Source organism: Rhinatrema bivittatum, chromosome 3, assembly GCF_901001135.1.
Source record: "Rhinatrema bivittatum chromosome 3, aRhiBiv1.1, whole genome shotgun sequence".
In the NCBI taxonomy this organism is placed as follows: Eukaryota; Metazoa; Chordata; class Amphibia; order Gymnophiona; family Rhinatrematidae; genus Rhinatrema; species Rhinatrema bivittatum.
The window spans coordinates 432,330,694-432,357,721 of NC_042617.1; the positions used below are offsets into that span (position 1 = coordinate 432,330,694).

A 27,028-nucleotide genomic window follows, 5' to 3' on the forward strand; every position below is an offset into this window, starting at 1 on the left:
TGTGATCTGAATACCTGAGCATGTTTTGTTTTATTTAAGAAGTAGAGCAATAATACAAAACACAACGGATGTAAAATATATTTTAACTGATTTTTACAGAATAGCCACCTGAATTCAACTATTCAGGTGAATTACAAGGTTCAATATAAGCGTATCAGACTGTTAAAAAGTAGTAAGCTCCACAGATAAATCAATATGTTATCTGTATACTGTTAAGCAGGAGATTACGTAAACTAAAGTAGTGTATAAAATTAATTAAAACATTCCTAAAAATATATTTCAGAAGATGGACAATTTGCCCTTCTTCTGCTTAACCTATGATATGAACATAATGCATCGCCCTTTCTAATATTAAATCAGTTTATTAGCCTCACACAGTCTTGTCCATTCTGTTTCAACCATGCACTGTGGTATGTGCATGTTTTAGATTTACACAACTTTAAAACTAATCAAGATGACGTGTGCTGAAAATTTATGGTTGAAGGTTCCGTTTTGAGGTTTTGGCAATTAAAAGTGGATAAAATAAAAAGAAATAAAAATACTGCACACACAGGCTACAATAAGCACTTGCCTATATGCTGCATCATGGGGTGCCTTTGTGTATGTTATAAAATATATAATGTGTGGAGTTTTCCGATCTGAATGATGGTATCAGAGTGTACAGTGTATTACTGGTATGTCTTATTTTGCATTTAATTAATACTTGAGAAAGTTCAGAGAGGTCAGGGATTTTTTTTTCAAGCACCATGAGTGAAAAAACAACTCTGTTAATGAGGTATAATTGTTGTCCTTCACTATACTTCATAAGATCTATATACAATAAAATAACTAGATGTTAAAAATGACAACTCTGGCAGGAGACTGATGACATTAGATCACTGAAGTGAAAAAAAGGATTCACAGAATACCACTGACCAGAAGAGGATCTGCAAACAGAATACCTGAAGCTCAAACAACTTGTCAGAAACACAACACGAGGAAGTAGTCAAACCACAACGTTAATGCCATTGGGTAGCTTGTGTGGAGAACAAATAGAGCCCCAAGACTGAATACTTATGTATATACGCTATTAGCCTTTTTCTGGCAATAAGTATAATACATAATCAACAGGTATTTTGGTATACAAGAAAAGGCAAGATTAAAATAATTTCAAAACAAGTCACTGTAACAATCTCTGAGCACCTCAGAAATAACAAAAAAATGTTATATGTATGTTTGTAAATCTGGCCTGTGTAGAAAGGCTTATTTTTGAAAAGAGATGGCACGCAAAATGCAGCTACAAAATTCCACATATTTTGATAAGGTTGCATGCTACTTAAAGACTCATGTAGTGTGTTTTCTTATATTTTCTATACACTAACAATGAGGCAGAGAAACATATGAAGTAGCACCAGATTAAATTAATGTAACCTGAGAAGCTTTACACAAACAATATATGAAAGATGCAATATTACCCTTTTTACCCACTTTCTTTCAATATTTTTCTTTCATGAGTGTATTTTGGGCGCCTAAATAAAGTCAGACACAATCTTAGCGAACTTCAACATTAACGTGATTTGTTTCATTCAAAGTCTTGAAATCAGGTTCTGACTCTGCAGCTGCTATCTGCAGACATCAAGACTATTCGGAGGTGGATCGCTCATCCTAAACTTAAAGGTGTTTTGAACAGACAGGACAGCAAACTCCTTCAACCTTCAGTGGTGTCAAACAATCAGAAGGTGGACATGTTTCAACAAAACAGGTAATCTGACCATCCTAAGAGAAAAAGAAAAAAAATTAAAATAATCTATATATACATACACAAACAGCTTTCATACACACACCCACACAATATATTTCCACACATACAAAAGGTCATCTGTAGTACCCTAGGATTCACAGACCTTTAACACTTGAATAATTGCACCTATTAACTAGGGATGTGAATCGTTTTTCCGAGTATGTGACAGGGTATCCAGGCCGGCCAATGGCACGGCGCCATTTTGATTAGTGGCAGCCGATGGCCCGAGAGTGGGAGATCGCTCCCGGGACCCTCGCTGGACCACCAGGTACTTTAAAAATTTTGGGGGGGAGGGGGATGTGAAAGAATTAAATTTAAAAGGTCGGGTGTTTTTTTTTGTTCGAAACAACCGATTAAAACGGGTAAGAATCGTGGGAATGAAGATTTCCCGCGGTTTTTACCCGAACTCGAAACCAGAAACGAATCCGGTACCGTTTCACATCCCTACTATTAACAGACCTTCCAGTGCAACACAAATAAGAGCGGTTGTGCAAATTTAAAATAGAAAAAAAACATAAAATGAATTAATAGCAACATTAATAAGGCTGATGCCATTTAATTCACTCATGCTAATTATGTGGGGGAAATGAGGCAAGTTAGAAAAAATGTGCAGTTAGAAAGAATGTGATTCCATAATTTTACTCTCAAAAGAGTAACACCTATATGTTAATTTTGTAGACAGTTACACTCTAAGGAGCCTATTTACTAAGCTGCAGTAAAATGGTGTGGTACTGAGCCATTTTACCACATTGAAATTACCACATGATTTTCTAAATTGTGGTATCAGAGTATGGCAGTTAGTAAGTATTGTGGTAATTTTAGGCACATTGCCATAGCCAGGAACACTGGGCATTCCTAGCCACAGCAAAATGTAATGGTCGTTTCCTTTTCCTGGGCCACCATATTTTAAAGGACCTGAGGCATGATAAAAAAGTTTGTCCCTCCTCCAGGGGATGCAAATGCCTGGTGGGGTACTGGTCTATACCCTCCCTTGGCTTTCTGAAGCCTAACAAAAGCTCCACCTCTCCAAGCTCCATTTTAAAGGTAATGTCCCTCACCATGGTGGATCCAACCACTACCCCCCTCACCCTCAGAAAAATGTACCTGAAAGTCTCTGGTGGTCCAGCGGGGCAAGAGTGATGCCCACTTGCTCCTACCATGACAGCACCACTTTTCAACATGGCATTGGTGGAGCGGGAGCAAGTGCCCCCCTTGCACCACCAAAGGCTTTTAGATATATTTCTGAGGGTCCAGGGATGGGGCGCGGATCCAAGAAAGGTGGGAGACATCACCTTTAAGCTAGACTAGAGGAAGGGTTGGGGATCATGTGAGACTTCTGAGAGTTTGGTGGGGTACAGGGAGGGAGACTGCTTTTAGACTACTATACTTGTGCTTCATGAGAGGGAGGAGCAAACCTTTTATCAGGCCATAGGCCCTTTTGTATCTCACCCAGGAGCACTGAAAGGTGCACTAATGTTCTGATGTTCCCTGGAGAAAGTTACATACACTTTCAGAGGTGTAGTTAATTTTTCTGGTAATAAACACAGCATTTGCTATTTAGCACAAGTTGTATTATTCTCTTTGCATAATAATGAGATGTTTTGCCTGTATTTGCATGCGATACAGCTCATTGTCTATGGTCATGTGTTAGATCTGATTTTTCCAGTGCTAATGCTACATCAGGGCAATAAAGCACATTTTTCACAGTTTATTAGTCAAACTTCCATTATTGCCCTAATGCAACTTAGTAAATGATCATCTTAGGGTTTTATGTACTAACCGGTAAGTTATCTGCCTGCTTTAACAGTGGTGTTACATTGGGCTGTAACACCAAGGCCACCAGTAGATCTCCAAGGTGACTGGATTACTGGGCCTGCAAATTCTCCACCCCCTCAGCTGATGTGGCCTCTCTGGACCCCATCAATGCTCTGTCAAATTTGCGGTTACCCCCTTGTGCCCCCAAACATGCAGCACCATTGGTTTCAGGCCCCTGGCCTCATGTACCACTGACATTCTTCCTAAAGTTACAGCAACAAGGCTCTTGCCTATCCTTCTTCCTCCCCGCCTCCCAACCGGGTCCCCCACCAATCCTGTTGAAAATAGTTGAAGGCAGCAAAGACTCAGCCACCCTGTACCACTAAGAACATATTGCATCAGCTCTCCAGATCCTCTCTCACCCATGAAAGTTGCATGGGCCTTTCATGCTTTCACATTCCAGTCAGTGCCCCCTGCGTTATTTTGTTTTGAGCACCAAGGCTAGCAGGAGGAAAACTGTCTCCTTACTGCTGGCGAAGATTTCCAGAAGCTCAGCTGGCTTGGTAAATAGAGCCTGAGGTATCACTGAAGGTGTGTGTGTGTGTGTGTGTGTGTGGGGGGGGGAGGAGATTTGAGCTCTGAGCTCAAAGGCCCCTGTGTCAGCCACAACTGCTCAGAGGACTGGGAAATCTGGATTTTGATGCAATAAGGCTATGATGTAGAAGATCTGCTGGGTAGCTATCTTGATGGCCCATGACTCGAGGATGCTCTGGGAAGTCCAGAGGGCTCTAGGTCTTTCTGTGATGAATAGACTGAGACTTTTGGAGGGGAAGTGGGAGATATCAGGGCTCGGGTCTTGACACAATTTGAGGAAGGGAGGAAATAAGGGGAAAGACACTGAAAGGGGGGCACCAACAGGGCTACAAGCATGGGGAGAAGATGTGTCTGGGAGGGGGGCTCAAGTCAGCTCATAGGTTTGGGGGGGGGGGTTACAGGCCCAGAGGCTTGATAGTAGTAGAGAATTTGGGAAGTTCAGAGCCCAGAGGTTCCACTGTTGAGAGTCATTGCCAGATCTTAAGGGTGTAGGGCAGGTAGAAGTTTATGGGTCTGCGGCTTGTGTTAACATGGCTTGTAGAAATTAAACCGTAGGGTGAATAATCAAATGATAGTAAAATTCAAAATTCACCTGTATTTCATATACAGACCATTGTGAAAAATTCCTGAATGTTTGTCATCATTTTGTCTATCTTAGCTATTTATTTATGTTGTTTTTTGTACACAGCTTTATAGCCTCTGTGTAGTGATAAGTGCAGCTGTCATATTGTCTTTGCACGGTAATGTTTCACTCATTGAAATGTTTGCAGATGAAACCTGCTTAATATCTATTAATGCCGGTTTTGAAATGGAGTTGGCTTTTAACCTGCTGATTAACTATGCTGACCTGTATCACCAGGAAAACATTTCTGTGCATAACTTGTACTGCACTGCAACAAGTTAATGTGGGTTGCCTACATGGGTGAAGGTCACCATTTTCAGATTAGACTAAAAGCAAACTTGTCTAGCCTGTAGAGCTTAAGAGTAATTTCAGAAAGTGCAATAATATTCAAACCGTGCCTTTTCTCAATTCCAAAACAATTCAATCCTTTGCTGTCTTAATTCTTTTATAAACTGACAATTTTGCTTTCCAATCCAACTATGAAGCATTTTGTAACAAAACAGATGTAGCTGCAGTTCAGAAACAGAGCTGACTGAATAATACGTAACTCTGATGTTCCACAGTGCTTTGAAATAGCTGTGAGAATGAAATATAATACAGAATTCAACATGTTTTGTGGTTTAATTATCTATACATGCATTGATGCGCGCATGTTCTAGAACTAGCTACCTGCGCGTACATTCGCTCACGATTTTGTACCGATGCACGCATGTGTGTGTGAATGCCATCTCGTGTGCATAAATGGGTGGGATTTTAGTAGATGTGTGTGGCAAGGCATTAGGCCTATTTCCATTTCACTCCCTATTTCACCCCAGTAAAAGAGAGGACTTCCTAAACACCCTGCCTAACTAGCCTCCCTTTTACCCTAACAACCCCAATCCTTAAAACCCCGTCAACCTCCTTTTTTTTTTTTAATCTACTTACTCGCAGCCCACAGCAGAAGCAAGTTACGCGGTTGTGGGATCCTGGCGTGTGCTAGCGTGTGTGTAACTGACTGCCCAGACCATGCCCTCATCCCACCCCTTTTTCGGCAAACTTTTTTTATCCACGTACCGGGAGATACGCGCGTAGCCACAGGCCTTTTAAAATCCTTACATCTCGCAAGCGTGCCGCGCGCATATCTCCCGATTTTGCCGCACGCAAATCTTTTAAAATCTCTCTCTTAATCTCCAGTGAACAATAAATCTGTATATCATTTATTTATTTATTTAGATTCTTTTATATACCGAAGTATAGCAGGCTGCCTTCATTCCGGTTTACAATGTAACCAACATCATACATAAAACGCATTCATAACGAACATATTGAAACGTATATAGACAACTAGTAACAATTCGGCATATGTCAGAAATGTGAGGATAGGTATAAGAGAGTAAGACTTACAAATTGGACTTGCAGTGGGAGAGCATGTATAATTAAGCATTTAAATACATAACTAAACTGAAAACACGCTTGGGTGTGGTTAAGGAGACTTATACAAAAGGGAAAAGAGAAGTGGGAGGGAAAGGAGGAAAGGGTCCTAGGGGCCCATGGGAGGAAAAGATGTGCATGATATAATTTGAATAGAGGGGTAAAGGAGAAACGGTATGGAGGGTAGGAAGTAAATAGAGCATGGTTAGAAAGGGAGGTAAGTAAAGCATGGTTAGCAGAGGAAGTAAGTCTGATCGGATGGGATTAGATTAACCAACTCCGTCTGTGAATGTTTGTTTAAATAACCATGTTTTAAGTTCTTTTTTGAAAGATTTGGAGTCTCTGATCGAACTTAGGTAGACTGGTAAAGAGTTCCATTCTTTTGGTCCATCATCACCCTACATTGAGAATTCAAGACCCAGATCAGTAATCAATATAACAAGGAGTAACATGTAAATATTAAATAACACTGGCGATGAGACTGAAGCTTGTGGGACACCTGATATTAGGTCTCACAGAAGGGACAGACTGTTTCCCCATTGCAGTCGTTGATGACTCTCCTGTGTAGGAAGGTGGTAAACCAGGCATGGATGCTGCCTATGACATTGATGGAATCCAAATGAGATAAGATCTCGTTATCTGCACTGTCAAAGGCAGCTAATTATATCTAGGGAAATCAGTACACAATTCTGGCCTAAGTCCACCAAGGCCAATGGCAATCTTTCAGTGCTAACTGGTATGAAATCCAAGATATCAAAATTTCCTAAATAATCAGTCAACTGAGTTACAACCATTCTTTTGATCATACCAAGACATGTCAATTTGCAACAATTCAATATTTTAAAAAAAGATTTCAGGATGCAAAACAATGCAGCAACTCCAAAAGAAAGAATTAGAGATTATTCACACTCACTTTGCACTCACACTTAGTACAAGGATCCCTTTTCCATTGTTCATTGCCAGAATGTAATTCACCATTTTCATCAGTGCATTCGGTTCTACTGAGACGGGATTCAAGTTTTTTTATCTGCAAAAGGATTTGACCAAATCAGTTACCACAACCACCAGAGAAGTCCTGTGTGTACTTTTATTAGACTGAGGCACACAAATTCAACTTCCAAACTTACTTCATATATGCAATTTGTGGAAAAGTTGAAGCCAAACAGATAAAAGAGTACAGATATTCATACTCAGATAAAATGAAGTAATAAGTAACTTCATAATTGTGTCTTATTGTAAAAAGCATGGCCTGACCATGAAACAGAAACCACAACAGGTTGGGAACTTTAGTAAGACATAAAAATAAAGGAAATAATTTACTAACCCACATGATTTTTCCAGACAAGGGAAAAATACCACAGGAGCTTCCAACGTTGCGGTAGTGGGTAGTGCAGCTGTGAAACTGGCACATATTTTTCCCCCATGGAAAAATACTGTGCAGAAAAATGTTGCACGGAGTTAACTAAAAACCTGTGTGATGGGCAGTCCCCTTTGCTTGGGGCTGCCATCTCTTTAAAGGGCCACAATGGCCTTACAGCCCCCCCCCCCCACCAGGTGTCTTGAAAGAGCCACACCTACCTCTCTCCAGCCATCTAGAGGTGGCCCACAATTGAAAAATGTAGAGAAAACTAAATGTAGAAGTCATATGACACCTTCCACCAGCCCACTTTTTTCAAAAAGGGAAACCCCACTCTTGATCCAAATAGGAAACTCCCCCACCTTGCTTCACCCTAGCTCAATTCCCCCGGGTATACTTGATGGTCTAGTGGGGCCCAAAATGTATCCTAGGGTCTAGGCTAGTTGATCTCTGAATCCAAAATGGCGGCGGACATCATACTAGCTGTGTCCCTATCGATAGTATGACGGCCGGACGGTGCCATTTTGGATTCAGCGATCAGTCAGCCTGGAGTCTAGGGGGTGCTCCAGGCCCCACTGGTATACCTTGGGGAGAATGGGCTAGGGTGGGTTGGGGTTGGCAGCTTGCTAGTGTGTCGGGCGGAACTATTTGGATGGGGGATTGCCTTTTTTGATAAAGGGCAGTTGGGAAGGGACTACAGTACTTTTTTTTTTAAACCTTTTTCTTCCTCCGACTTAATATTGCCATGATATTAAGACTTTTCTGCTTTTCTGTACACTTTTTTGGGCCACTCAGAAATTAACGCCTGCTCTGAGCTGGCGTTATCATTTGACTATCCTCTACTCCTTAGAACAAACCATACATATCAGCTACATCAACGAGCTCAGTAATGCCTTTACAAAGGAATTACCATATTAAACAGGGTCACAGTATTTTCTGAAGACGACACAAAAATGACCACATTTTTAAAAACCTGGAATAAAAAATATATATTTTTTTAAATTACATTGTAAATGCTTATTTCACATATCTATTATAAATACCAAGCGACTTTAAAGTTAAGACAGGAGAATGAGATGAAATGGGATACATATAAAGAGCTATCAATGAAGATGTGTATACAAGATTATAAGGGGCAATATTCAAACTGTCTGCATTGCTATGAAGTCCATGCATATATTTTACCCATGGTGTTTGCACCAGTTTCAAAGAGAAGTATGTAAGAACTTTCATTTTGAAAACAGCTGAGGATGCACATTATGCACACACCTTGCATCTGCTTTTTAAGTGGGGTAGAATTATGCTGAAAAAGTACACATGTAGATTTGAAAATTTAATTTATGCACATATTTTTCTTCCCCTGACCTAAACACACCCTTAGGAATTTCATCCTCTCGACGTGGCTAAAAGTATGTGAGTTCTTCTACAATGTGTGGACTCAGCTGCATTGAGGGTGGGTAATTTTCAGACAGTCAATTCCATTGATAAAACGCTTTTCAGCTATGGAAATTGCTTTGAAAATTGTTATTACAGAGAATAATTTTTAAATTGCATACATTGCTACAAAGTTTGAGAGTACTTTTTACCTGTATTCTCTGCACAAGTTTTCAAAGGAAAAGTACGTGCATACATGTCCTTTGAAAACTGCCCCAGGGAAAAGTATTTACAGAGATTAGCACCTGATTTTTCTGTGGATACTTTTTCTAAATAAAGCTATGTGCATAGTTTTCATCCCTGACCTAAAACCATCCCAAGAATGCTTCCACTACAATATGGGTAAAAATACATGGGTTTTGGAACTATATGCAAACTTTCACCTGCATATAGGGTGGGCAATTTTCAGACAGACAAATGATGCAGGTAAAAAGAAAAATGTGGTCTTACCTGATAATTTTCTTTAAGTCCTCTCAAATCACACTTGGGTTCTGCCTGTCTAGTAGCAGATGGAGATAGAGAACAACTAGATTATTGAACCTACCCTATATAAGATTCATGCAGCCTGTAGCTCTCCAGTATTTCCTTATCCAAGAAGAAAGTAAACCTCTTTCACTCTCTGATGAGTAGGAAATTGGTAAGGTCACTGACTGGCATTGGACTCCCACAAACTGAAGGCTTAAAACTGGTAAAACAAACACTAGCTTGTGAACTCCAAAAAGAAATTAGGCAGAAACTCTTCTGATAAGCAGGCTAAAGCAAATCTGGGTGGGAAACTGGACTGGTCTGATAGGACTCAAGGAAAGAAAATCATCAGGTAATACCAAATCGTTCCTTCTTTTTTATCCCGCCAACCCAGTCTAGAATCATGGGATGCACCCAAGCCACCCTTATACTGCAAAGTATTCAGCAATGTCTACTCTCAAACATCCAAGCGGTAATTCTTGGCAAAGTAATGCAAGGAAGCCCAAGCTGCAGCCTTGCATATCTATTTTGGTGACGCCAAGTAATATTTCACACATGAAGCCACTTCAAAAGGGCTTGGAGCTCATTTGGATCTGGACAGCTTTTGGAACTTTAAGCCAAGCCTATCGCCTTATTAACCATCGGATTATTATAGCATTTGATGCCATCTCTCCTTTGTTCTGTATGTTTCTTTTAATTAGGTTGTAAGCTCAATTGAGCAGGGACTGTCTCCTATGTGTTTTTTTTACACCACGGTGTATGTCAAGTAGTGCTATATAAGTGAGAAGTAATGGTAGCTTTTTCTCTTGCCCAGAAAAGAGAATGAACAATTGATCTGATCTCCTGAAAGCATTTGAGAACTTTAAATATCATAGTAGAACGCTCCACAAATCCAGAATGAGAAGCTCCCTGATTCTCTGCTATATATTCCTTCTTGAAGGATGGTAGACACATCATTTAACTTGTGTGAAACAGAGAGACCGCTTTCAGCAAAATATATAGTACCATAAAAATGGCTACGCCTTCCTTTGCAATGGCCAAAAACAGCACTCTACAAAAATGTCTGCGATTCCGACAAAGAGCTATTATAAATGCACTTGAGCACAAGGTACTTGATTGATGCTCCTCTTAAGGGCTTAAACAGAGCCGAATCCAAGTACCAAATTGAGGTCCCAAGACGGCATTATAGTCCTTACTGGAGGATGCAGGTGCCTCAGGAAACATATAATCTACGGATGAGCTGACAAATACACCCTGCACACATTGTTGGTGACTTTTGTTTTTATGCAAGATGGCAATAACATCTTCCATCTATATTTTCATTACAGACACATTTTATTCAAAGGCCAAAAAATTTGGATGTTTCCAGATATATCAAAGGCAATGCAGGAACAAAGAAAGATGTAGTTCTTTCTTTTGGAGCCACATATATTATACGTTATTCTTGCAAATGTATGATAACTCTTGATTCTGTTAAGATTCACTTTTTTCAATCCTAGCTAGTTACAACACTTTCTGGATGCCAGATGAGGGGTTGTGGTTCCTTCCTCCTCTGTTAAAGTGGATATTGTTTGATAGGGTATTATTCTGCTCTGCAGTTTCCATCCTTATCATGGTTACATTTTGACTTGTGTGTCTTAGCCATTTCCCATGGTTATTTTCTTGTTCCCCCCTTTTTTTTATATTGGGGGTCTAATGTCGCAATTTACATTGATCTAATTTCCTCTCATTGTTTTACTACTGGTGTATAATTAACATGTATATTGCCTATTTTTCTTTGTCAAATATTTTTTATATATTTGATTTGAAATTATAAAGTTAAAAAAATACACCTTGCACCAAACCCTTACAACAAGCAATCATCAGCACCTGAACATGAACAGGGGGGGGGGGGGGATATGCCTTCTTTCTAAACAGCTGCAGCTGTGCGGTTGGTGACTGTTGGTCACCGTGAGGAGAATAAACGGGAACAGACTGCAAAAGCGCGAAGTGAACTCACCGAAACGTCGAGGAATCGATGTGCGATGGGGGACCCCGGCACAGGGTAGAGAGTGAAGGTAAACTTCAAAAAATTTCCGTGAAGAAAAACTCACAAGAACCGCAAGGCAAATGCTACATGGAAAAAAGAGAGACTGAAGGGGGATCCCGTGTGGCCACAGGGTTGGTGGCATGCTGAGTATGCTCAGTGTGCCAATCAAAGTTCTAGAAACTTTGACAAAAGTATTCAGTGAGAGGGCTCCAATGTGATGATGTCACCCATCTGTGAGGACTACCATCCTGCTTGTCCTGGGAGAATGCCAAAACCAAGGCATCCATCTTAAGGACCTCAAACTTCTCTTTTGCCTCAGTAGATAGGGGTATAACTTATCCATCACCCTGTCCACCTTTAATCTGACCTCCAGAGCATCCTACTCTGCCAATGTCAAGGCCCTAATAGAACAATGTTTAAGAAAATACTTTGCAAGTTTCCTTAACCTTTCCAGGAAGGGATCGCCTGCTTCTGTGCTGTCTTCTCCACTATTTTCAAAGATGCCAGTGCCTGTGTGATTAATGATGGCAACATCTTTCTTTTGAAAGATTGTACTACCAGTGGATTACCACTATTGGCTGCTGGAATCTCTCCCTACTCTAAGTCCCCTCCTTCAGAATCACTACTCCGGTCTTCTATACTCCTGGAGCCTAAATGAAGAAAATCTGATTCAAAAACCCCAGAACACTCATCCTAGTCCAATTCGACCTCACAACTCTGATGTTCTGGGGCCCTGTGATGGAGGAGGATTGAAGGGAGCAGTAGTTCAATAGCTGGGAAGCAGCCACTAAGATAGAAATTTGATTCAGACAAAAAGCCCGATGAAGCAACAACTCAAACTTTGGGAAAAATGGCATAGAATGCTGCTGCAGGGCAGAATCCCCTGCCTCTTGATCAGATACTTTCTTACTGTGGCAGTCAAAACTCCAGCTCCATTGGAATTAAGCTAGTCCCTGCGTAAATTCCACAGAGCAATCTGCAGTTAAGATGGCCACAGATCCTGAAGTTTCAAGTTGTCCCCTCTTCCTTCACCCTCCTGAAAGTATCCTTCCGCCATTGCTGCTGCTGACCTTGGGCCTGATGTAGGCAAACACTCTCCTATACCTGTACTCAGCTGGGGGATTCTTTGCTGCACTCAACCTCAGATAATCCTCATCCCCAACACAGCTCCTGCATAAAACACAGCTGCAGAGTTTCTGAGACTTCCCACATAAACCAAGCAGTGCTTCTCATTCTGTACTGGAGCCACCATGCTTGGCCTCCATGTGCAATCTGACACTGCACAATTCACGCAGGGAGCATGGGCCATGGAGGCGCCATCTCTCAGACTCCTGTCTTTGGAATCAGCGATAGAAGTGCACTGCTTACTGGCCTATGTCAATAATTCTTCCCTTTTTTTTTTTTTAAACAACTTTACTCCACCAGCAAATAGGCTGCTAAACCTACAAGCTAAGCTGCATTTGAATTTCCTGGCTCCAAATATCTTCTGTATTTGTTTCTCAAAAAAAGGTGGGGGGGAGGAGATGGAGAGAGGGAATCAAGCTCCTTTGATTTTTAGCTGCCCTCCCTTTCCTCCACAGTCCTGGTGGACCAAAATCAGTCAGGGTCCATTGACTTCACTGCTCAGTCCTACTCAACTGTGAACTACTCTAGGTCCAACCAAAAGCATTTTTTTTTAAGACTTCTCCAGCTGCACAGGTCTTGCAATTTGCCATCTGCCGGACATAGAGAATACTTGAAAACTATAAGCTCATCAGGACCTTATGTACGCCAGGTTCAGAAATCTGGTTGTTCTTTATCTCCATCTGTTGGCTAGGGAGGCAAAACTCATGTGCCCAGACTGGTCTGTTGAGATGAAAAGGAATGCTTTTTACCCATGTAAATCCCTCTGAAAACTGTCCTTATAATGTATATATACAGTGAACATAAATTAATAGTAAAGACCAATGTTATGCCTTTAAACATCTTTTTAGTTAAACTTAAGATTTTATGAATTGGAAAAAATCAGAACTGAAAAAGGCACTCACATGTCAGTCACTGGTAATGATCTTACCTGTTTTCTAAGACTTGTGATTGTCTTTTGCATTTCCAAAACAAATTCCTTGAAGTCATTCATCACAGGCACATTCACAGGCTGACCAGATAATGAAGTGGTGTTAAGAATCTTTGAATGATGCTTTACTATGCTGTAATGAATAGGTAAAATTAAGGTCAAACTTACATCTAAGAAGATTTTAAGATACATTTTCCCACACCATTTTCATGATATCTGCAATTTAGACTTGGATCACTCCAAAGACTTGGCTCATACTACAATACATTAGCATCTACCAAGCTCAGGTTTAGGAAAAAGACCATGGAGGTTGCTAGTGCCTTATAGGATTAAGAATGACCTAAAACTTAATCTTGGTTGGAATATTAACAGTTGGAAACATTCTGCAAATTATTCTTAGTCTCATAGTGACATCATCAATTACTATATGAACCTGTTGGCAGTCAAAGAAAATGGTATTATAAGCAGAGTTTGCTCAGAGAACAAAATTACTGGCAGAGTAAAGAATGTTCATAAAAGCTATTCAGAAAAAAAATAGTTGCATATTTTGGAGGATGGGGAGGGAGAAGGATAAGGGAGAGAAAAGACTGGGGAAGCTAAAATCCAACAGTCAAACTGTAAGAGATTTCCAAATTGTTAGATCAGAAAATACTCAAGAAACAATGTACCATATTTTCCGGCGTATAAGACGACTGGGCATATAAGACGACCCCCCCTTTTTATACACATTTTTAAGAAAAAAATAATTTTACACTCAAACAGGAGAAACCCTATCTATGAAAGGGCAACAGTACAAATACCGTATATCAGGCCATAAAAATCAATACACCTCTTATTAGGAAAACAGAACTAGCAAGCAGCTACAGATCCCCACACAGAAATAATTGTAAAACCATACTAATAAGCAAAATAAATGTTTCAAAACAGATATGAGCAGAATAACATCCAACAATTAAAAACTCATAAAAACTATTAAACATTCTCCAAACACCAATAAAATATTTCAAAAAAGCAGACACATCACATAATATTAAATAATTAAAATGGCAGTCAATCAAGAAAAATAAACTTAAAAAGCCACCTTTACTTACCCCCTCCAGCAGCTCTCCTATTCCTCTTGGCCCATGTCTCTCACACACACACACCATACCAGTCATGTCCCCATGACCAGTTTCTGTCTCTCACACACCATTCATTTCCCAGTCTTTGACACACACACCAGACACCTTCCTGAACAGTTTCTCTCATGCCATACACACACACACATACAGGCTTCCCACTCCCGTGTTCTGCTTACCGTACATATACGGGCTTCTCACTCTCATAATCACTTTCTCTGTCACACACACACACACACACACACACCAGTCTCTCTCTCATTTCCATGCTCGCTCTCCACGTGCACAGGCTTCTCATTCCCTGAATCACATTCTTTCTCTCACATTCACACACACCAGTCTCTCTCTCACACACACCGTCACCTTATCAACCAGTCTCTCTCTCATGCACGCACACCCACAGCCCTCCCACTCCCATGCTCTCTCTCACATAATCAGGCTTCTTACTCCCATGCTCTCTCTCACATAATCAGGCTTCTTACTCCCATGCTTTCTCACATACCCAGATTTCTCACTTCCATGCTTTTTCTCTCTCTTACACTCACATGCACATCAGTCATCTCTCTGAGCAGTCACTTTCATTGTCTCTCACATATACACACACATGAGCTCTCTGAACAGTTTCTCTCAATCACACACATGCTATCAATAAAATGCATTCTCTCACTTACACATAGGCTGGCTGGCTGCTTCTCTCTCACTCACTTCCTCTCCCCTCCCCCGCCCCCGAGCACAAATGGTAGCTGCTGCAGCCTCCTCCTCCAGCCCCCGCAGGCCAAGAAAGAAGAATCTCATCGGCCGTGGAAGGCTCACGCTGCTGTCTCCTTTCCCTATTATCAGCTGCTTCGATTGCTCGGGGGCCGATGCTGCTGTCGCCGCTGCTATTTTTTCATGCGGCACGGCTCTTTCTCCTTCCCGCGCACCGCGTATCACTTCCTGTTCCGGGTCGGGGGGGGGGGGGCGGGAAGAAGAAAAGGCCAGCCGCGGATGCCACAGCTTTTTTTTTTTTTTTGCACCGCTGCCGTTCCCGCTGGCCGCTGGGCTTGAACGTGCTGATAGCCCAGCAGCAACGGCAGCAGGGAAGGAAGAGCAGCGGGAGAGACCGGGAGCACGTGACATACCTGCTGGTGCTTGGTGACACACTGGTGAGAAGCGCTGCCCTATAAGACGATACCCGGCGTATAAGACTACCCCCAACTTCTGAGACGATTTTCAGGGGTTAAAAAGTCATCTTATACGCCGGAAAATACGGTATATTACTCTATACCTCATAACTACATGACAACAAGCAAACAGTTACACAAAAGGAATCAGTGTATAGGTGTTAGATTTAACAAAAAAAGAAGCCATCTGATTATACTTGCAGGTCAGCTGAGGTAAAGATAGCGGATCTTGTAGGTCTCTTTTTTCATGTTTTTCCTACAGATATCAGATATCCTAAGAAGAGCAGAAGGATGGCTGGAAAACACTGAAACAAAGCTGATACCATAGTTACTACTCTTGCCTTTATCCAGATGGATATTCTAACCTGCAGCAAGAAAGTGGTTTGATCTGAAAGATGCCTGTAGATTAATTTGGAAAACAGGTGGCAGAGCTGAGGGACAAAGTGGCGAGGCTTAGAAGCATTCGTTATAACAAGGACTACATTGATGAAATGTTTCTTGAGGCATCTAAGATGGAAAACTCCAGTAGAGGGGAAAGAGAAACTGGACCGAAAACTGACAGCTGGACATAGATTACTAAAGCCAGTAGAATCCTCATCTTGTCCCCATGTTCATTCAAACTGAAGAGCTGTTATACAGCCCTGGAAGTAGAGAAACTATCCCAAGATAAGGAGAAATCTAAGCTCATATGCCCCAAAGCAGAAGGATCAGCAACCACTTTGTTTAGCAGGTGAAGGATAGTGGTGGTTGGTGATTCTTCTGAGGGGAAGTGGCATCCATCTATTGACAAAACATGCTGTCCTGGGAGGCATGCTGGGTGCCAAGATCTAAGACATCATGGAGAGACTGCAGAGAATCATCAAGTCTGTTGACTATTATCTGATGTTAATTATCCATGGCATGAATGATATGGCTAGGTACCACACAGATCATATCAAAAATGACTTCATGGCTCTGGGAGACAGAGTTAAGCAGGTGCCCAAGTAGTATTCTCTTTAATCTTCCAAAATCAAAGATGAAGGCTTAGGCAGGGAGGCTCATATTCTGAAGATGAATGAATGACTGAGCAGATGGCATCAATAACAGAGTTTCGGTTTCCTGCACCATGAGATATTTCAAGGACTGCTGAGTAGAGATGGGGTAAACCTGTCAAAGAAAGGGTGCAATGTCTTCTAGGAAAGACTGGCAAATCTACCGAGGAGGACTTTAAATTAAGGCTGTCAGGGATGTGTGAACAAAGTCCTCAGACTAAGTAAAACATTTAACAGATGCATAGACATGGGGAAAAAAAGAGAACAATTGGAAAGCTATGTACAGTACATTAATACTCATAGTATGGGAAATAAAGGGCAGTCATGAAAGAGGATGCTAGTTTCTATCTTAGGAGTTACCACTCAGGAAAGAGATCTAGGCGTCATAGTGGATAAGGACCAATAAAGCAAATCGGAAGGCGGTCCCACGTAGCCAAGGCAAAAAACAACAAAGGGACTACCTTACACCGTGGAAGATTTTATTAGAGGTGCCCGACTCGAACTGAGTTTCGCCAACAAGGCTGCATCAGGGGCTAAAAAAGTTAAAAAAAACAATCAATATTTTTTATAAAAGGATTTTTAAAACACTTCTGTTAACCCAAAATCTATATCATAAAAAACACTTTTTGCAAAAAGCATAAAGAAATACTTATTTGTATATTAAACATTTTTCATAAAATGAACCATCATAAAAATATAAACGCATCCATTCATGACATGCATAACCAAACATTTTTATATTATCTAGCAAAATCTTAAAGATGTGCTTATCAATTTCTCATACTTATGCAAACCAGAAAATCGTATATAATGGTAAAAAAGCGGGAATAATTACCTTTATGCTGTAAACATACTCTCACCACAGTAAGAGTCAATATACCAATCTGTGTATTGATTGTTGCAATAAAACTAAACAAAAAACACAATTTAATGTTGTTTATACAAATTAACAATCATATATTATAAATTATTATATATGATTAGATTGACTTCATATTCTCAACAGCAAATTGAATATTGTGCTTACTCAAAAGTAATCATATCCTTAAAAAATACATAATATTAAAATATATTTATAATTATATTAATTATCATTAGCACAGACATATGCAGTATGACAGTGTATAGCATCATGAAACTAATAATGTATGCTCATCACTATAGGACAGTATAGAAACTACCTTGTGATTTTAAAAAAAGGGGGAAAAAATGTCACTGTATCAATTAAGATTTATGCTCAATCAAAAAAACATGATTAAGTGACAGCAAGTAGGTAAAAATTGTATATATACACACACATATTACTGATCTCAAAAAATTCTTTAACAGAATCACTTCAACTCTTAACATTCATTCCGGAGAGTCATAACTTTTCAAAGCAGCAAACAGTACTGCAACTCAGAGGGTTCATTCACTATGTATTTATTTATATAGTCACTCAGACAAAATAAAAAATGACATCACTTTCATCCAAATATGTCAGTCAAATGTATTCTGCAGTCAAATCAATAAGTAAAATGCAAATCTTTAAAAATTCAAAAAACTAGATATTCAAACATACTTAAAAATGCTACAACCATTAATCAAAAAGCCTTAGCGATCTCTAAAAGGATTTATTCAATAACGATAGTATAAGCACTTCAAGAAACATCGCACCAAACACTAGGACGTCTCTTAATGCTATTCAATGATTAAGTAACAGCAGAGTGATAATAGAGCAATAAAACAATGTGTAAACCCCTTACTAATCTTAAAATCTTAAAATCTTTACAACATAATTACCCAACCATTTCCATTCTTAGCATTCACACAAAGAAGAACCAGTCATTACCTTACAACACAGCGATCTGTCAAAGAACAAATAATACTGCAACTAAGGGAGTTCATTAGTTGTATAGTCATTTATATAGTCAGCTCAAGACAAAACCGTGCCAAAAAACTATGATGTCATTTCCTTCCAAACATGTCAATCAAACAAATATATCAACTCTACAGTCGGTAGAAAATGAAATAAAAAAAACTTATAAAATAAGTGAAAAAATGAAAAATAGGATATTATAAGATACTGCATCCATTAGTGAGAAAAAATTTTTTTTGTATTATTATTACGTCAGAAAATGTGACGTCATTTCCTTCAATTTTGACATTCAATGAATAAATTCACTCTATGAAAAGATTATAAATTACAAAGTCTGATCCAGAGATACTGCAGCCATTATTAGTCAGACGCAATACATTCTTATCATAAGTGTTACAATTGTAGCACATCAAAATAAACCTTACTTGTGTAAAATGATGTTGTTATTATGTATCATTTCTTGCATAGGCAAACCTGAATACTATCCTAGATTCTAGACTGCCAAACAAATTAGCCTTTCAAAAAGTAGACCCATCCTATACAGCTAATGAACTCCCTTAGTTGCAGTATTATTTGTTCTTTGACAGATCGCTGCGTTGTAAGGTAATGGCTGGTTCTTCTTTGTGTGAATGCTAAGAGTGGAAATGGTTGGGTAATTATGTTGTAAAGATTTTAAGATTTTAAGATTAGTAAGGGGTTTACACATTGTTTTATCGCTCTGTTATCACTCTGCTGTTACTTAATCATTGAATAGCATTAAGAGACGTCCTGGTGTTTGGTGCGATGTTTCTTGAAGAAGTGCTTATACTATCGTTATTGAATAAATCCTTTTAGAGATCACTAAGGTTTTTTGATTAATGGTTGTAGCATTTTTAAGTATGTTTGCATATCTAGTTTTTTGAATTTTTAAAGGTTTGCATTTTACTTATTGATTTGACTGCAGAATACATTTGACTGACATATTTGGATGAAAGTGATGTCATTTTTTATTTTGTCTGAGTGACTATATAAATAAATACATAGTGAATGAACCCTCTGAGTTGCAGTACTGTTTTTGCTGCTTTGAAAAGTTATGACTCTCCGGAATGAATGTTAAGAGTTGAAGTGATTCTGTTAAATAATTTTTTGAGATCAGTAATATGTGTGTGTATATATACAATTTTTACCTACTTGCTGTCACTTAATCATGTTTTTTTGATTGAGCATAAATCTTAATTGATACAGTGACATTTTTCCCCCCTTTTTTTAAAATCACAAGGTAGTTTCTATACTGTCCTATAGAGTGATGAGCATACATTATTAGTTTCATGATGCTATACACTGTCATACTGCATATGTCTGTGCTAATGATAATTAATATAATTATAAATATATTTTAATATTATATATTTTTTAAGGATATGATTACATTACTTTTGAGTAAGCACAATATTCAATTTGCTGTTGAGAATATGAAGTCAACCTAATCATATATAAGAATTTATAATATATGATTGTTAATTTGTATAAACAACATTAAATTGTGTTTTTTGTTTAGTTTTATTGCAACAATCAATACACAGATTGGTATATTGACTCTTACTGTGGTGAGAGTATGTTTACAGCATAAAGGTAATTATTCCTGCTTTTTTACCATTATATACGATTTTCTGGTTTGCATAAGTATGAGAAATTGATAAGCACATCTTTAAGATTTTGCTAGATAATATAAAAATGTTTGGTTATGCATGTCATGAATGGATGCGTTTACATTTTTATGATGGTTCATTTTATGAAAAATGTTTAATATAGAAATAAGTATTTCTTTATGCTTTTTGCAAAAAGTGTTTTTTATGATATAGATTTTGGGTTACCAGAAGTGTTTTAAAAATCCTTTTATAAAAAATATTGATTGTTTTTTAACTTTTTTAGCCCTTGATGCAGCCTTGTTGGTGAAACTCATGAGAGGTAAGAGAGGTTGGGTAGGAGGGATGCTTGAGTATGGGTTTCAGAGAGAGGGAGACTATATGAGGGGAGGGGGATGCCGGTGAGAGAGAATGTTGTGTGAAAGAGGAGAGGGGGTGTAAGGGATGGTGAGAGACAGCTTGGTTGGTAAGAGGGGGCGTGGGGGGGGATGCTTGAGTGTGGGTTTCAGAGAGAGAGCCTATATGAGGGGAGGGTGACAGCAGGAAGTTGTGAGAGAGCATGGGAGGTAAGAAAGGGTGGTGGGGGGGATGCTTGAGTGTGGGTTTCAGAGAGAGGGAGTCTATATGAGGAGATTGTGAAGGAGTGTGTATGTGTGTGAGAGATTGGGAGCTCTTGTGTATGAAAAAGGGGTCGTGTGTATGTGAGGGTGCTAGCCTGTGTGAAGGGATTGTGTATGTATGAGAGAGCTTGTATGAAGGGCTGCGTGAGAGAGAGACATAGGTAGCCTGTGTGAGGATGTATGTGTGAAAGAGAAAGGGAGTTTGTGTGTGTGTGTGCATGCAAGAGAGAGGGCAATGATTGAGGGGATGTGTATATGTGGAAGGGACACTCTTACAGTGAATTTCTAGGGAAATTCTGCTCAAAATATTTAAAATTCTGCAACTTTAAGTAATAACTTTTTTCCCTGTACGTACCAGGATCAGTCCAGACGGTGGGGTTATCTCCCCCTTCCAGCAGATGGAGTCAATTAGAACTTTGAAGGATGCTTCCTTATAAGGTAGTGCACCCTCTACTAATCCTCAGTATTCTCTTGACTCCAGCAGATGACAGTGGTGGCTTTCGTTCCCCACTGAGATGACTAGAAAGCTATTTTAGGAATTTTCTCTATTTTCCTCAGCTTTCCTTTCTTTTGGATGGATCAAGTCTAATTTAAAAAAAAAAAAATCTTTGAATTTTGAATTTTCTGAGGGAATTATTTGGAGAGCTTTCCTGTAGCCTCCGCTCCTGTTTTAGTGGGAGCATTCTATTGCTTGCAGGCAGTACTATTTGTAGCTCACCCCACCCCTCCCATCTCTGTTGTTGGGGTACGTTTGTTTTTATTTCCTTTTGACAGGTTATTTCCTCTCTCCAGGGTGCAAGTCGGTGGTGCCAAAATCTCTCCCTGTGGCTGCTATCCGACCCGCTGCCCCTGAGACGCCATTTTCCTCGGGGCAGCTGGCACAGAGAGGCGTTATTCCTCTGTGCCTCTATCTGTGGGTCGCTGAGGGATAGAGAGAGAGAGCAGGACTGAAGCGGAGGCTATTACCTGCTTCTTACAGCCATGAACCTGGTGAGCGTGAGGAAGAACAGGCTGAAGCGGAGGTTTTTCCCGCTTCCCGCAGCTTTAAACCTTGCCTGTTTCTCGCGTTAAGAACAGCTGGTTCCCTCGCGGCTCCGTCGGGGTTCCCCATGCCTCATTCATCCAGGTGCTGCGCTTGTGGAGAGCCCGGGTCGAGGCTCTCCCGCGAGGGGATTTGCACAGCTTGCCTCCCTGGTGGGGAGGGACCCTCTCAACTGCCGGGCTGCTCTGGTTCTCATCTTCTGGCGTGCCTCGACGCTCAGGGGCCGGCCCCGATCCCGCTGACTGTGGGAACGGCAGCCATTTTGTCTCCAGACTCGGCAGAGTCTGCAGCCATTTTGTCTCCAGACTCGGCTGCTCCGGCGCTAACAGGAGAAGAGCAGGAGGCTCCTTTTTCTTCTCAGCCGCCGGTTTTGACACCCGTTCCACCTCTGGAGCCTTTTCCTCCGTCAGGGGATCTTCCCACTCTTCCTCCATCGGGGCCACCTCCGTTTTCCACGGATTTTGTTCTCCTGCTTCACAATGCTTACCTGGCCAGAATGGGCCAGCACCAGGAATTTTTGGTGGGACCTCCTCCTCCTAAGGTACCCAGAATGGATAATTCCACTGAGGTCTTGGGAAATGCCCAGACCATGGGGAGTGCCCAAGAGTCAGCAGTCCCGGGACCAGGGGTACCTCCGACCACCTCGAGCACTCAGAGGGTCGTTTGGTACATCCCTCTGCTGGGGGTTCTGTTCCTCAGCAGGACCCAGATCCGGATGAACCTTCAACTACAGCTCAATTGGAAGGGGATGATCCTAGAGTCCTGCGGATCTTCCAGAGGGATGAGCTGGACCCCCTCATTCCACATATCCTACAGGAATTGGACATTGAGGCCCCTCAGGACCTGCCTGAGCCTAATCCACCAATGAAGAAAGGGGACCCCCTTCTGGCTGGTCTATATCCGCCATGTAGGTCCTTTCCTTCCCATCCTACGTTCCTTCAACTGTTATCCAGGGAATGGGATTCTCCGGAGACCTCCTTCAAGGTCGGCAGAGCCATGGATAAGCTATATCCTCTCCCGCATGATTTCCTGGAGCTTCTTTAGGTTCCCAAAGTAGATTCTGCAGTGGTGACGAAAAGAACTACCATTCCAGTAAAAGGGTGGTGCAGCCTTGCGAGATCTTCAAGATTGAAAGCTGGAAGTTTATCTTAAGAGTTTTCGAGGTGTCTGCCCTGGGGGTCCGGGCGGCCATTTGTAGTTCTTTCACTCTCTTGCAGGCCTCCGCTGGCTTCAAGAGCTACTCAGCTCCCAGGAGTTGCCTCCTGAGGAAGCACTTCAGGCAGACCACCTGGAGGCTGTCACAGCATATGGAGCAGACGCTCTATATGACATTCTGAGAGTATTGGCAAGATCTATGGTTTCTGCAGTCTTGGCTAGACTCCTCCTCTGGCTTCTCAACTGGTCGGTGGATTCTTCTTCCAAGTCGCAGCTGGGATCCCTACCCTTTAAGGGCAAGCTACTATTTGGGGAGGATCTGGAGCGGATTATCAAGTCCCTCGGAGAGAATAAGGTACACAAAGTGCCAGACTATGGCCCTCGTTCTTTTAGGTCTTTTAATTCCACTAGAAGCCGATTCAGGTATCAACGTCGTTTCCGCCAGGCAAGGACTGCAGCTCCTCGTTAGCTGTCCTCTCGATCTCAATCCTGGACTTAGTCCTTTTGTGCCTGAAGACAGCCCCGCCCTGGTCCAGCCCAGGGGACTTCTTCCAAATCTTCACAATGAAGCTATGCCGGCCCACTCCCCGATCACCAGGATAGGGGGACATCTCTCCCTTTTCTACAAGGAGTGGGTCAACATCACGTCAGATCAGTGGGTCCTCTATATTCTAAGACACGGCTACGCATTAGAATTTGCTCGATCGCTAAGAGACAGGTTCCTCTTCTCTCCATGTGGCCCAGTCCAGAAACAACTCATAGTCTGGCAGATACTCGACAGGCTTCTGGCTCTCGGAGCGATTCGTCCGGTTCCCCCCCCTGGAAGTAGGCCGGGGACATTATTCGGTATACTTCGTAGTCCCCAAGAAGGAAGGTTCCTTCCGCCCGATCTTGGATCTCAAGATGCTCAACAGGGCCCTCAAGATTCCCCACTTTCGGATGGAAACCTTGCGTGCCGTGATAACGGCGTTACACTCGAGAATTTTTGGCCTCCCTGGATCCACATTCCCATCCTCCAAGCGCACCAGCGTTTTCTGCGATTCAAGATTGTGGGACAGCATTTCCAGTTCCAGGCTCTACCCTTTGGTCTTGCGACCGCTCCTCGAACCTTCACGAAGGTGATGATAGTAGCTGCCGCTCTCTAGAGGGAGGGAGTCGTGGAGCACCCATACCTGGACAACTGGCTCATTCGGGCAAAGTCCTCAGCCCAGTGCCGCCAGGCGGTTGACAAAATGTTGATGCTTTTTCACTCCCTCGGTTGGGTGGTCAACTTCGCCAAGAGCAGCCTTTGTCCATCTCAGTCTCTGGACTTCCTGGGGGCACATTTTGACACAGTGCTGGGCAAGGTGTCTCTGCCCCCGGACAGGGCTCATACACTCATAGCTCAGATACAGCGATTCATTGGTCTCTCGCTTCCAACGGCGTGGGATTACCTCCAGGTCCTGGGATCCATGGCTTCCACCATCGATCTGGTCCCCTGGGCGTTTGCACATATGCATCCCTTACAGCGCGCCTTGCTCTCCCGCTGGAAGCCGGTGTCTTGGGACTTCCATGCCATCCTTTCTCTCCCACAGGGAGCCAAGGACAGTCTCTCATGGTGGTTCAACCTGTCTCATCTTCTCCAGGGTGTTCCTTTGGACATCCCGAAATGGGTAATCGTCACGACGGATGCCAGTCTCTCTGGCTGGGGAGCAGTGTGTCAGATGAGTTCTGCGCAAGGGAAGTGGACACTGTCCCAAGCAACTTGGCCGATCAATCGCTTGGAGACCAGAGCAGTGCGTCTGGCATTGAAACGCTTCCTACCTCTCGTTCATCATTGCGCAGTCTGAATACTCTCAGACAATGCGACCACTGTGGCCTACATCAATCGCCAAGGGGGCACGAGGAGCCAGCATGTCTCTCGGGAGACAGACAGGTTGATGGCGTGGGTGGAGACTCATCTCTCCCGCCTAGCAGCTTCCCACATCACAGGCATAGACAACGTTCAAGCTGACTTTCTCAGTCGTCAACATCTAGATCCTGGAGAGTGGGAACTCTCAGAGGAGGCGGTGAATCTCCTGTTCCTCAGATGGGGGGACCCCCTATCTGGATCTAATGGCAACCTCCCGGAATGCCAAGGCAGCTCAGTTCTTCAGTCGCAGAAAAGAGTACGGCACAGAGGGAGTGGATGCTTTAGTCCTCCCCTGGCCCCGTCACGTTCTCCTCTACGTGTTTCCCCCTTGGCCTCTGGTGGGCAAGGTGCTCCGGAGAATAGAGTCCCACCAGGGTCTGGTAATGCTGGTGGCGCCGGAATGGCCCTGTTGTCTGTGGTTTGCAGACTTTACCAACCTCGCAGTGGATGGACCTCTTCGTCTGGGTCACCTTCCACGCTTGCTGCATCAGGTCCGGTATCTTTCGCCCAGGCCGATCGCCTCTGTCTTGCGGCCTGGCTTTTGAGAGGTGCCGGCTGAGATGGCGTGGATACCCAGAGGCCGTTATCTCAACCCTCCTCAAGGCTAGAAAGACGTCTACCTCCATCTCCTATATCAGGGTATGGAAAGTTTTTAACAACTGGTGTGCCTCCATACCTGTGTCGCCACGGACCGCCTCGGTGGCTCAGATCCTATTTTTTCTTCAACAGGGACTGGACAAGGGTCTGGCCTACAACTCGATGAGAGTGCGTCTTTGCCTTAGGCTCTCTACTTCATGAACGAGAGGGAAATTCCCTCTCATCTCACACGGATATCATCCGATTCCTCAGGGGGGTGAAGCACGTGAAACCCCTGGTCCACGCTCTTTATCCTTCGTGGAGTGTCAATCTTGATCTCCGAATCTTGGTTGGTCCACCCTTTGAACCCATGCATTCCGCGACCCTCAAGGATATCACTCTCAAGATGGTTTTCCTGGTAGCTATCTGTTCTGCCTGCAGAATCTCGGAGCTTCAAGCACTCTCGTGCAGAGAGCCCTACCTTTGTTTTACGGATTCGGGAGTTTCCTTGCGCACTGTGCCTGCTTTTCTGCCCAAGGTGGTTTCCGAGTTCCACTTGAATCAGACGGTAGAGCTTCCGTCCTCAGCGGACGCATCGGTGAATCTATGCAAGCTAGATGTCAAGCGTATCCTCATTCGCTATCTGGAAGTCATTAATGATTTTTGCATGTCGGACCATCTTTTTGTTCCCTGGCATGGTCTGAGGAAGGGGGCCAAGGCATTGAAAACTACCATTGCTCGCTGGCTGAAGGAGGCGATCTCGGTGGCCTACATTGGAGCGGGTCGACAACCTCCGGCGGGTGTCAAGGCCCATTCTCTTCTAGCTCAGGCTGCTTCCCGGGCGGAGATGCAATCGGTCTCATTCCAGGAGATTTGTCGAGCAGCAACTTGGAAATCATTACATACCTTTGCTCATCATTATCATCTACACATACAGTCGCCTACTTTTGGCTCTAGGGTCATTCGAGCAGGGCTTTCCGGGGCCCACCCTACGTAGGGAAGCTTTGGTACATCCCACTGTCTGGACTGATCCTGGTACGTACAGGGAAAAGAAAATTATTCCTTACCTGCTAATTTTCATTCCTGTAGTACCAAGGATCAGTCCAGACGCCCTCCCTGACTGTTTTATTGGGTTTGGGATTGCCTCTCTTCTCAAATTGTTCTTCAGTGCCTTTTTTTCCTTTGGCTGGTTAATGGTTCATTCTGCAAGTTTGTTGTTTGACACTGTTTTGTGCCTTTTGCACACTGTTATTTGTTACTTAATTCTATTGTTCTTGATCCATCCTGATTTTCCTCTTTGCTTTGATATACTCCATACTGAGGATTAGTAAAGGGTGCACTACCTTATAAGGAAGCATCCTTCAAAGTTCTAATTGACTCCATCTGCTGGAAGGGGGAGATAACCCCACTGTCTGGACTGATCCTTGGTACTACAGGAACGAAAATTAGC

General features: G+C 42.2%; 1 protein-coding gene across 2 annotated transcripts in view; it reads right to left on the minus strand.

The window, feature by feature from the left end:
• Positions 1-1,290: 1,290 nt before the first annotated feature.
• PXDN (peroxidasin) overlaps positions 1,291-27,028 on the minus strand; it is a 275,495-nt gene continuing 249,757 nt past the window's right edge. For both annotated transcript variants that reach the window (XM_029595788.1, XM_029595787.1), the window contains exons 21-23: positions 13,500-13,632; positions 7,075-7,188; positions 1,291-1,755 (exon numbers count right to left, since the gene is read on the minus strand). In XM_029595788.1, the coding sequence (XP_029451648.1) occupies positions 1,651-1,755; positions 7,075-7,188; positions 13,500-13,632 (352 nt within the window). In that variant the 3' untranslated portion in view covers positions 1,291-1,650. The remainder of the gene's footprint in view (positions 1,756-7,074; positions 7,189-13,499; positions 13,633-27,028) is intronic.